Source organism: Strongylocentrotus purpuratus, unplaced genomic scaffold (genome assembly GCF_000002235.5).
Source record: "Strongylocentrotus purpuratus isolate Spur 01 unplaced genomic scaffold, Spur_5.0 spur5_scaffold_16, whole genome shotgun sequence".
Taxonomy (NCBI): domain Eukaryota; kingdom Metazoa; phylum Echinodermata; class Echinoidea; order Camarodonta; family Strongylocentrotidae; genus Strongylocentrotus; species Strongylocentrotus purpuratus.
The window spans coordinates 14,352,470-14,365,349 of record NW_022145601.1 but is presented as its reverse complement, the minus strand read 5'-3'; the positions used below and the strand labels follow the sequence as shown (position 1 = coordinate 14,365,349).

General features: G+C 37.5%; 1 protein-coding gene across 1 annotated transcript; it reads right to left on the bottom strand.

Moving 5' to 3' along the window:
* Positions 1 to 3,463: 3,463 nt before the first annotated feature.
* Positions 3,464 to 9,681, bottom strand: LOC584883 (tubulin beta chain). Its single transcript, XM_784728.4, has 3 exons — positions 9,508 to 9,681; positions 6,042 to 6,377; positions 3,464 to 4,990 (listed from the first exon to the last, which is right to left on the bottom strand). Exons 1-3 carry the CDS (start codon positions 9,562 to 9,564, stop codon positions 4,031 to 4,033), a joined length of 1,353 nt encoding a protein of 450 aa, XP_789821.1. The 5' UTR covers positions 9,565 to 9,681; the 3' UTR covers positions 3,464 to 4,030.
* Between the last annotated feature and the right edge of the window lie 3,199 nt (positions 9,682 to 12,880).

Below are 12,880 nucleotides of genomic sequence, written 5' to 3'. Positions count from 1 at the left end.
TTAATTCATGACCAATGCAGTTTGAAAATAGACCATATCCACCAAAATCCTTGAATTGTCTAATTTAAAGGATTTAAATAATGTGTAAAATGAAAACTCTGAGTTACATAATAACACATAGAGATCAATAGTTAGGAAATATACGTTCTGGGGAAGAACATAAGTTGCATTCACCACTAATAACGCAGGATAAGTATAATAAGTATAAGGTAATACCTCATGTTTTATAAAATTATCACAATATGTCAGAAAAAGATAAAACCTAGTCGAGGTAACAAGTTAACATTCCAAATCATTCTGAAAGATAATGAGAAGGAAGGTTATAATGATATTGTCAATGAAATGAAATCTATTTTAAATATTGTTGTCAAGTTATACACAGCTACGTTACGTCATGCCATAGTAATGATTACTGCATGCCTGGATTATACGGTGAATGAGTTTACCATCCTTGATATCAAGGAAAATTGTCCGAAGGGGGTGATCGAGATTTTCCAGTGACAGTGATCTCTTCCAGGAATACGAATGCCTCAGTGGTTAGAGCGCCCGCCTCGTGAACGGGAGGTCGTGGGTTCGAACCCCGGCCGACCGAGTCATACCAAAGACTTATAACAATGGGACCTTCTGCCTTCTAGCTAGGCGTTCAGCATATTATATTGGAGAAGGGTAGTAATAAAATATTATGTTATGCAGGGCCCGCTGGAAGAACAGTTTCATAACTGAAGTGGCTACCCTGGGTAAATACAACGTTTATTATTATTAGTAGAAGTAGTAGTAGTATTATTCCTCAGTCACACAAACATGATCGACGCCAGACCTGCAATAGACCAAGCAAAATATTACATTACGACGAAGGGCTAATTAAAGATCGGTCGGTCGGTTTGGAGTCGAGGTGGCGGAGGTAACGGAGGTGACAGTCACACTGATTTGGAGAGTTTGGCCAACCGGTTCGAGATAAACTCAGTATGGCGAATACTACCTTGTTGGCAGGCATAAGACTAAAGAATATACGCTTTGTTGTGACCAACAGTCGGAAAACCAAATTTGTCAACCTCTGTGTATAAGATGGCTCTTGATACTGGGTAACAGGCATGGTCGTTAGAATTTTGTTATTTTTACAACCATATTATGCCATTTGTAAGCATCTTCCCCTCAACACCGTGCTCAACGCCATTGAGAAGCATGTGCATGGGCCGAAGTATCGGCTTGGCGTGGTTTCATTCCTTCCTTCCTTCACACTGATGTTTTTTTCTTCATTATTTTCAATGTGTAATACTAGAATATAAGAATATTTCTATTTTGCCTACCTTTTATTTAGATGGTAATTCTATGATTATAAACACTACGGTATAGTTTCTCATACATATTTATTACGTATTTTTACAATGTGTGATCAAAACAAATTTCCATGTGCATGGGCCGAAGTATCGGCTTGGCGTGGTTTCATTCCTTCCTTCCTTCACACTGATGTTTTTTTCTTCATTATTTTCAATGTGTAATACTAGAATATAAGAATATTTCTATTTTGCCTACCTTTTATTTAGATGGTACTTCTATGATTATAAACACTACGGTATAGTTTCTCATACATATTTATTACGATTTTTACAATGTGTGATCAAAACAAATTTCCATGTATTCTTGTGAATTTGGATGAATAAAAAGAATTAAATTGAATTGAATTGAAATTACTTTTCTCATCTCTGTAACCATCACCACCACCGTCATCACCACTACCATCATCATCATTATTATCATCATCATCAATAAGGGAGTTTAAAGATAGCACAATGGTACAAATGACCCCAAATATCCACAGATCTTTTACACATGGAGAAGTTCCACTTTGAGAATAGGGACTTTTAGATTCGCACGAAGACAATGGGTCTATGCTACGCTCGACGTCCTTTTAAAGCACTGCCTTGAATGGACGTCACACGTATTAGTCCACGCAAATCTAAAAGTCCCTATTAATAACTGCCAAAGTCCTAGATGTGCTTCATGAATACCTTTTGTTTGCCCTCTTGAAAAGAATACTTCCACCAGCGTATCTTAGTATGTACCGTTGGTGCATAAATGAATAATGTTACATAACTTTCATGAGCGCATATATCCAGTATTCATCTCTGTGGGTTTTACCTTTTTGGTACAAATGACCTTTATCTGCTCATGCTCAGACTGCAACCGTAAACTGGCTTATATCATCACCATTAGCATCAATATCACTATAATATTCATCCTCTTCCTCCTCATTATCATCATTATCAGCCTGGGCCCCGTTGCACAAAACTTACCATTGATGGTAACTTTGCCATCAATGGTAACTAGCATGGAAACCTTGATTTTGATTGGCTGTTGAGCCCCGTTACCATAGTAGTTGTCATTGATGGCAAAGTTACCACCAATTGTAAGTTTTATGCAACAGGGCCCTGGTCATCATCGGGACCCTTTTTCAGCATTACCATTACCATCATAATTATCATTACCATCATCATCATCATCATCACCATCATTATCATCATCATCACCATCATCATCAATATCACCATCACCCAGAAAGTTTTTACCATCAACATTAACATTAACATTACCGGTACTCTTCATCTTTATGTTCCGCCCTGACTAAGAATTACGTCACAACAACAAGAACACAATATGAACACACGACGAAGAAGTGTGTCATTCATTTATCTTTATTGCATTTCAAACGGAGAAGTCGTATATTCATTTTGGGAAAGTTGTTGATATTGTTTCAGCCAAAGAATTTTATTTTTCTGCTCTGCAATGGTATACAATGGTTCAGTACCTATAATTGAGAGATTTTAATTCATTAATTTTATATAATTATCATTAATCAATTTTAGAAACTAACAAGTAACATAACCGATGTTCCTTGAGTAAGAAAGGGGAAAGGAGTAGGGACATACCGACAGACAAACTGACAGACTAACGGAGGAAAATGGTATGATGATAATAGCTATACAGTGCGTCCCAGAAAAAACGAAACCGAAAATTATCGATGTTTTATCATAACTTAGTCATATTTATAATTAATAAATGACACATATGTGGAAAGCTTAGATCCTCCTCTTTCATTGATGCAACTCATATGATGCATATGTCACGCATGAGTGATTAAAATGAATTTGAAGAGGATAAAATAAAAGAGGAGGATCTAAGCTTTCCAAATATGTGTCATTTATCAATTATAATTATGATTAAGTTATGATAACCATCGATAATTCTCGGTTTCGTTTTTTCTGGGACGCACTGTATATATCTCCCCTGGCTTTAGCAAGCTAGTCTGCCCTGTAAGGCATTATAAGGAAGTACTTCCTAATAGATATCCCTTCAGTAAGTGGTGACTATAGCAAATGGAGATTGATATATCATTGCTGAAGGACATTAGTACCTTGGCTGGGTATCGAACTGCAAATCATAAACAGTCCGTTGACGTACCCCCTAGACCATAATGCCTCTGATATGTAGGAAAGGTGGATAAGATGCAGATAATGGGGAATAGAAGAAATAGAAAATATAATGTGTAGGTATATATTGTGCGATTTCAAAATGCAAATGCATCCCTTGTGCAGACAGTCGTGGACAAAGATCTTCTCACGATTTAAAAATCTTGCCTTCAGTTCAATGACCCTCCGTCTAATTTTCCTTATTGGACCAATAAATCTTTCCGAATTTTGTACAACGAAAATCATCGTACGCATTTTTTGTTTTTTCTCTTAAACCCGTTTGATATAAGAAATACACCATTTTTTGATCGAATAGAGAACAGTTTTGTCACATGATAATTTCATTAGTAAATGAAAGATCTTATGGATATTGGATTGGCCAAAATCAATCATCCCAAGCCACGAGACTCGGGAAGGTTTAAAGACTTATCTCCCGTAGTTTCATAATTACTGGTATAGTTGAAAATAAATGAAATACATGGTTTCTTATAACCTTTCGCTCCCGAATTTCTAGTTCCATATTAAACCAGGGTGAAGAGTACATGATGAGGGTGTCGAATGACCTAAGCGGCTTCTTCGTCTTCTTCCTCCTCCGGGTCTTCCTCATCGAAATCACCTTCATCTTCGACGGTGGCGTCCTGGTACTGCTGGTACTCAGACACCAAGTCGTTCATGTTGCTCTCAGCCTCAGTGAACTCCATCTCGTCCATACCCTCACCAGTGTACCAATGAAGGAAGGCCTTTCGTCTGAACATGGCTGTGAACTGCTCAGAGATACGCTTGAAGAGCTCCTGGATGGAGGTACTGTTGCCAATGAAAGTGCCAGACATCTTCAGACCTTGCGGGGGTATATCGCAGACAGCAGACTTGACATTGTTGGGGATCCATTCGACGAAGTAGCTGCTGTTCTTGTTCTGGATGTTGAGCATCTGTTCGTCGACCTCCTTCATGGACATACGACCACGGAAGATAATTGCAACGGTTAGGTAGCGACCAAGTCGGGGATCACAGGCAGCCATCATGTTCTTGGCGTCGAACATCTGCTGGGTGAGCTCAGGAACTGTCATGGCGCGGTACTTTTGACTTCCCCGGCTTGTCAGAGGAGCAAAGCCAGGAATGAAGAAGTGAAGACGTGGAAATGGAACCATGTTGACTGCTAGCTTACGAAGATCCGCGTTCAGCTGACCAGGAAACCTGAGACAAGTTGTGACGCCACTCATGGTTGCAGACACAAGATGGTTCAGGTCGCCATAGGTCGGAGTAGTGAGCTTCAGGGTTCGGAAGCAGATGTCATAGAGGGCTTCGTTGTCGATGCAGAACGTCTCATCGGTGTTCTCGACCAGTTGGTGGACGGACAGTGTGGCGTTGTAGGGTTCGACAACGGTATCAGACACCTTAGGTGAAGGGGTCACACTAAATGTATTCATGATGCGATCTGGGAACTCTTCTCGGATCTTGCTGATTAGAAGTGTGCCCATGCCAGACCCTGTACCACCTCCCAAGGAATGGGTCAGTTGGAATCCCTGAGAACAGATTAAATGTAATAAATCATGAGGACGATATAATACCACTTCAATCATACAATATTTGCCAAAGACATTGGACAAGTAAAATGGCATGACGTGGTAACCAATCTCAAATGATAAGAGTGTGAATAGACCTAACTGAAGTGAATCGCCAGATTTGATACTGATTTCATTCAATTGGATTGGAATGTACATGTCATATCAATCACTCCTGTATGATAGTTTGGTACGTTAACACTTAATATTAGGCCTATCTAATCTAGACTATTAAATATTCCTTTACAGGCACTTGATAGTCTTTGCCTTTGAATCCCCGTCAATCCATTATTAACTGAATCAGAATCTCTCACATACTGTTTTTTTTAAAGCTCATAACCAATTTTTTTTTTTTAATCGCAATAACAGGAAACGTGGTATCAGATAGAGAAGTAAATAGCCTTGCAGGACGGACGTTCACGTCACATCGGAAAATGTTATCTTCATTATAGTGATCTGCTATTGTGGTAAAGTCCATTGAACCAAAGGTCGCTTCCCCGGAGCCAAACAAAAATGATTGGACAGATTGGTTTGTCATCTGGGCCAGTTATTAACGTAATCGTCCTTAAATTAATAACAGTGTTGTTTTGAGTTGTAAAACACAACTTCAATGTGGTGTACCGATTTCGATATACTGTTACCTAATTATCCTTTACCACATGAATTGAGACACCTGAATACATAATTTACGAAGAATGGTTTGCCAGAAGGAAAAGAGAAAATGATCTCACCAATTACTTCTAATAATGTAAAAGCCATTAGCCCTTTTCATTTAGCGTGATGTTTTATACATTAGGGAAAGGAGTAACCATATAAATTGAAACCTGAATACATAATTTACGAAGAATGGTTTGCCAGAAGGAAAAGTGAAAATGATCTCACGATTTACTTCTAATAATGTAAAAGCCATCACCCGTTTTCTTTCAGCATGATGTTTTATACATTAGAAGAGGAGTAAGCAATTTAAAAATTAATTTTGATAGTTATTTCGTATTTTTTATTTGTTTCTTACCTGAAGACAGTCGCATCCTTCTGACTCTTTGCGGACAACATCTAGGACAGAGTCCACTAGTTCAGCGCCTTCTGTGTAGTGTCCTTTGGCCCAGTTGTTCCCTGCTCCGCTTTGACCAAAGACAAAATTGTCTGGTCTGAAGATCTGACCAAAGGGACCTGATCGGACTGCGTCCATGGTGCCTGGCTCGAGATCGACGAGCACGGCTCTCGGGACATACTTTCCACCGTTAGCCTCGTTGTAATAGACGTCGATGCGATCAAGCTGTAGTTGGGAATCACCATTGTAGCTGCCAGTCGGGTCGATGCCATGTTCGCCAGAAATTACCTCCCAGAACTTAAAAGAAAATCCGGACAATAATAAAAAATTAAAAATATGTGCAAGCCTCTTTTTCCACCTTACACATTTAATTTTTTTTTTGTAATATACATGTACAAGCAATAGACATTTTGTTTTAATGTGATAGGTAACATATTATATCCGACATAAATTAAAGTGTGTGTTTTATACGAATTTTGGTGTACCTTAAAACATGCCACTACATTAAAAATCATAGATCTAAGGCAAAGAAGATTTATATTATCCCTTCTCTTTGCTGTTCCTAAATTTCATGACACTTCTATACAATTTATTCATGTATATAGAGGCGAAGAGTGACGTCTGTTTTTCATAGAGAATACTATTGCACTTTTGTATTACTGCTTATACAGTGAGTCAAAAAAAAGTTTACTCCTAGAAAATTGCTCATTATTTTAAAAATCGTCTATAAACAGTAAATTATTATACATCTTATGACAGAGTGTTTTATCCCAAATCATTTAGTATCATTTTTGTGTGGTATGTGTTCACGCTTGGATGAACAGGAGGCATTGTTTGCGAGAGTGCAAAAATCCGACTTGCGCCAAAGTTGCTAATGTGATGTTTGAATAAAACGATTTGGATTTGGGTATTAATTCGGTCTTTGCCAAATAACATCCTTAACAAAATTAATCATGTGACACATATCACATATCAAAGAATATTTGTGCGTGTGTGTATGTGTGTGTGTGTGTGTGTTAGTGCGTGTCACTATGAACATGACTGACAAAGAAAGCAGACAAAATATACATTTCCTCAGGTAGACAAAGGAACATCCCTTCACTGCTATTATGTAAAAATGTGTAGAACAGGTGTCATATGCATATTCACTTTTTACATAATAGCAGTGAAGGGATGTTCCTTTGTCTACCTGAGGAACTGTATATTTTGTCCGCTTTCTTTGTCGTCATGTTCATAGTGTGTGTGACTTTGCTTCTGCAAAATGCATATGCAATGCATTTCATTTGATACATTCAATTCATTCCCACACTCCGCTAATCCCAACATAATACATAGGCATCACTTTGGCGCAAGTCGATTTTTGCACTCTCACAAAACAATGCCTCCTGTCCATCCAAGCGTGAACACATACCACACAAAAATGATACCAAATGATTTGGGATAAAACACTCTTTTATAAGATGTATAATAATTTACTGTTCAAAGATGATTTTAAAAATAATTAGCAATTTGCTAGGTGTAAACTTTTTTTTTGGACTCACACGGTAAAGCGTATTGCAGGTCCAGATTTTTTACTTGTGGATGTAATTTGATTAAGGGGTATGTGGAAGGGGCCGTATCATCTTCTTTTCGCGTTTCCTATTCCCTCTTCCTTTTCTCGTACCACCCCCTCCCCTCCCCCCCCCCCCCCTCTCTCTCTCTCTCTCTCTCTCTCTCTCTCCCGCCCTCTCTCTCTCTCTTCTTTTTTGCACGATTTATTTGATTGGGGGCGCGTGTTCCCACCCCCGTGTCCCCTGTCATGCATGGAGCTACGCCAATATAATATAATTTATTATAGGTGCTAATACACAACAAGTCTAAAGGCATGTAATTCTATGTATCACTTTTCACGTGTTTCCAAGAATAAGATGCCTAAGTATGTACAGGTTGTGGGGGTAGCTTTTTCCTTGGTGTAACCACACGTCCGGTTCGGGATTAATTATTTCCGCTCAGTGTAGTCACAGAAAAACACAGGGGCCCCAACACACTCTCGCTTTTTTTTTAAAACAGAATTATTGCGTAACATACATGTAAGTATACGACTGTCTGCATAACCCCCATCCTCCAACCCCCCCCCCCCCCCCCCCGTTATCGGTTTATTTTCTTTACTGTCATGTTTTATCTGAAGCAAACTAGAAAAAATAAGCTAGAACTAGAAGATATGTCCCATTCTTTCCAAAAATATCAGAGAATCTTAAAGGGATAGTTGAGTTCTGTTTCCAGACCGCAAATGCCTTCGAAGTGCATGGTTTTTGCTCTTATTCTTATCTATGACATTTATAGTGCCCTTTTAGAACCTAAACTTGCTATGAAGGTAATTTTAGACCCCAAAATGTGAGAAATTTAGCCAATACGATCATACCAATTCAGCTCAACTTTAAAAAAAACACGATGACCGTTATTTAATTATTTAATTAAAAATAACCATACATGAGCCGGATAATTGTGGGTAACATAAGCAACACGAAAATGCCAGCAAAAAAGCCAACATACGACGTAAAAGGCGTTATTTCGTTTTTTCAACGGTTTTTTCAAATTTTTCAAAATTTATATTATATTTGTGGTGGTACACAAGCATTAGAAATCGTTATATTTCAGCCGTCTCTGAACCGATTTTGATCAAACAAAGACGATTTTGTCATTTAAATATTATGTTCTTTCAAATTTGACACTCAGTTTTTCATTAACTCACAAAAAAATTATTTTGTGTAGCGCCCTCTGCAACAGAACTCAACTATCCCTTTAATGTCAAAGACAATTTGATTTCTTTTTGTATAGCTCATTATTATTTTGCATGAATGATTACAACATACAGACCATCCATTCTTCTCCTTGACTCTGGGATTTTTTTAAGCGATATCTTTTTATTTCATAACAATATGAAATTGACAGATTGAGATATACTTCCTATTAATTATTTCGTTATATTCTCCTCATGTTATGAACGAAATATTAATGCATGTCGATGATATTTAACGAATAAGTTTAAAATCAAATTTACTTCCCAATTATTTTCCAACTGCACATACATGACATAGTCAGAAAAAGAAGCTACTATTTCTATGGCAAAGCAATAATAATGACCATTTCATATTTTTTTATCACACCAATTGTCGATGTTACTCTCATGCTCAATTTGTATTAAAAAAATACGGTTGATTTAGTTTTGTTACAAAAGTTAATAAAACAATAGTTTCGAAGTTACTTATACAAAATATAGCTCATTTGTTTTTAGTGTAGTGAGAGATGATTTCACGGAATTGTTCCAAGTAAGAGGTAGAAAAATCCCAATTTGTTAAGAGGTACTATAATGGTTTAACCTAAATAACAAATCAAGATATCAAAATATAAGATACTGTAAGAAATTGTGAATACGAATTCGATTTACCTTGGCTCCGATTTGGTTGCCGCATTGGCCTGCTTGAACATGGACTATTTCACGCATTTTGATGAATTTCTGCTTCTAAGTTATTCGAATTGAAGATTATTTTATAACTACCTGGCAGCAGCGTGCAAGTGTGAACTCGATGAGTTTCAGAACAGGAGTGGCAAAGAATAGCAACGATGAGCAATATACTGTCATGAAATGGCAAGGGCGGATGTAGGACTTTGTAAATAGAGGGTCGGGGCACAATTCTGAAAATATTTGACGTGGCATCCCTCCCTCCCCCCACATTTAAGCCTTATGCTTATTGGGTTTCAAAAGGGGTACGGGCAGGTTGTTGACACTTGACTTCCCCCCCCCCCCCCCTTCCGCCACTAGAAGACGGGTGTACCTAGTCGGAGTGAACTGAGTTTGAGGTTATTTTGGGATTTTCCAAAGTGCAAGCCTTGATTTTGCTGCTCAACACGAGTTTAAAGCTAGCGATCTTTAATCCTTTTATATGCATGATGTTATGGATATTGTTCGAGGGAGATCACAAAATACTTGCCTAAAAGTCACGAGCTGTTATGTTGTCTGAGGGACCATTATCTTCACATCAGTTTATATGTATAGTTGCATTTAACTCCCTTATTTCTGTCTTTTGGTATACATCCATTATTTTGAATGGGGATTCAAACCCTTTTTCATAAATCCCTTTACCTTCGCCTATGAAGAAACCGTCCTTCCTCGACGTGAAAACGGTTAACAAATACGCCCACTCTCTCTTTCCGGTTAACCTCATCGTGACAGTTGAATGTTCTGAAGTCAATCACGTATTGATAACCACAGTGGCGTAGTCCCACAAGGGGGTGGCATGGTAGAAAGTGCCCCCTCTCCCCCGAATAGAAAAAAGGGGAAAGAGAAAGAGAGAAAGTGAGCGTGAGGTGGGGAAAGCGAACGTGAAATTTAAAGACGATCATAGTTACGACCCCAAGCCCCCCCCCCACATTCCCTTCTACCTTAATTGCTTGATTATTATCTTTCATTTCATTAACCTAGTATATATTTCTGGGCTACAGCCAATGAGACCGACACTCATTCTGACAACATTCGTAGATGTTTTAATAGGCCGATGTTTTTAGAGACCGATAGTGTTTATCTTCCATGATGAATATAATTGTTTTCTCTGTTTTAACGGTCTCATGGTCTGTTGGTCGTGTGGACTGTTGTACCTATGAACATGTTGAATTAACTGTTTTATTTTCTATATCCTATTTTCTATGTATTTTATCTTTGTTTTGTCAGTCTCTTAAGTTGTCGGTCTTTTTAGATTACCCATCTCGGATGCCCCCCCCCCCCCCCCTCAAAAAAAAAAAAATCTACCAGTAAAATCAGCGCCCCGGCTTTGACTCGGTGGCTTAAGTTTAATCTATTTGGGGTTAAAATGATTGTCATTGTGCTAAAATATCGCAAATGATACGGCATGGCTTTAATTCTTTAAAGGGCTGGGGGGGGGGGGGTGAGAGAAGGCCGAAGCTACCCAACCCCCCCCCCCTCCCCGTAAAGGTCATAATAAAGAGGGGTTACAAATAATATTTTGTAATTCATCGTATATGTCCATGAACCACTACGGAAAAAGCTTTCGATCTTTCAATATGTCTCACATTCGCTTACCCTCCCTCACTCTATAAATCTCGGCTGTGTAGTAACTACAATAAACAGGTTAAAAACACTGTAGACCGGCTTATTAACATATTCAAATTGATAGACGTTTCTTTCCTATAGGGACCTAGTGACAAGTTAAAAATGAATATACTTTCAATACTCGGAATCCAGTGTGCATATATTAATTGTTGCTTTGTCGGGAAAGTCTCGGTAAAGCTTTCAGGTCGTCCAAAACAAACTTTGTCGAAGAAAAAAGTATTCATAAAATTTAATATGCTAGTAAACCGCTCTATTTACCGGCTTTGGTGTACTCAGTGACGTTCGATATACTGATAAAATATCATTATCTGATCGTTGAAAGATGAAAGGGCAAATTGGTAATCAGTTAGACTTATGAAAAACTTTCATTAAGCCAAATAAAAAAAAAACATGTTTAGCGTCCTGTTTTTTTCGAAAAATAGGAAGGAGGAGGCCCTTTTTTTTTTTTTTCTTTCTTTTTTTTCAAAATGGCCGCTCGGTACATTTTCCCTGACAGTCGGGCTATTTTTCAAGATGGCCGCCGACATTTTTTTTTTTAATTTTTTTTATTAATCAGAATAAATCCATTTTAGCAGTGTTTTTCATGTTTTTTTTCTTGAAAAAAAAAAAAAAAAAAAACATTTCAAGAAAAGAAAAAAAAATAGGAGGCGGCCCCCAAAAAGGAAGCGGGCGGGGACGCTAAACATGTATATTTTTTAATGGCCTTAACCACCATAGTGCAAATAATATCAGCCTTATAGCCTAGTGTAATGTTTAAAACATCGTCTATCATTCTGATTCGGGTGGTGGTAGTTTCGCAAATTATTTGGGATACTATTCGGAAATACGTTTCCAGACACTTGTTATTTATTAAGGTTAGTACAGTTACCAAACTAAATTATTTTTATATAATATGCCTTTATCTACTTTTTAATTGTTGAAGTATGTAAAAATTGATTTGTTTTGTTTCATGATTAAAGTTTACGTCTTAAATATTCAAGAAAGGCCCTAATTCAACCAGTCCAACTTTCATTCTTGAATTACAAAAAAACACACCCCAAAAGTTTACAGATTTACAAGGGTATGATTATTTTTATTTTTTTAATTGTTTGTGCGTATTAGAGTAAAATCATTGCTTTGAGCCAACTTGGATGGGAAGAAAGTTGACAATTAAATCCGAAGAAAGTATAGGCCTAACTTGAAAGCAATGTTTTACCTTATTTTATGATCGATAGATGATTGATATGACCAGGCATGGATATGACGACGCAGCGCCGTGTAAAACAAAATCATTAGTTTGTGAGTAATAAACCCTTTTTAGTTTTTACCCATCCGTAATTTCCACCATTATTATTTCCCGTCGACATTCTGCCTAAGCTTTTTATCGTTGAAGGACAGAGCAGGTGATATCCTTCCGTGGTTTGTTTCGTGTGTTTTTTTTCTTCAGATCACGTAACTGACCTGGTATTTGTTATATCCTGCATTAAAAGTGTATTGTTTTTTATTGGTTAAAAGTGTGTCACATAATAGAAAATCAAACACACTATTTTGCAAAAAGTACTGTCAGCTAGCAAAAATTAACGCAATACTCATGTTGCAGTGAGTTAAGTAAATTGAACTTCGACGTTGGGAGTACTATTTGGGAATTTAATTTTGGGTAAATAATCTTTTTGATAATTTTAAATTGTTATAAAATTGCTAGATTAAAAAAAAA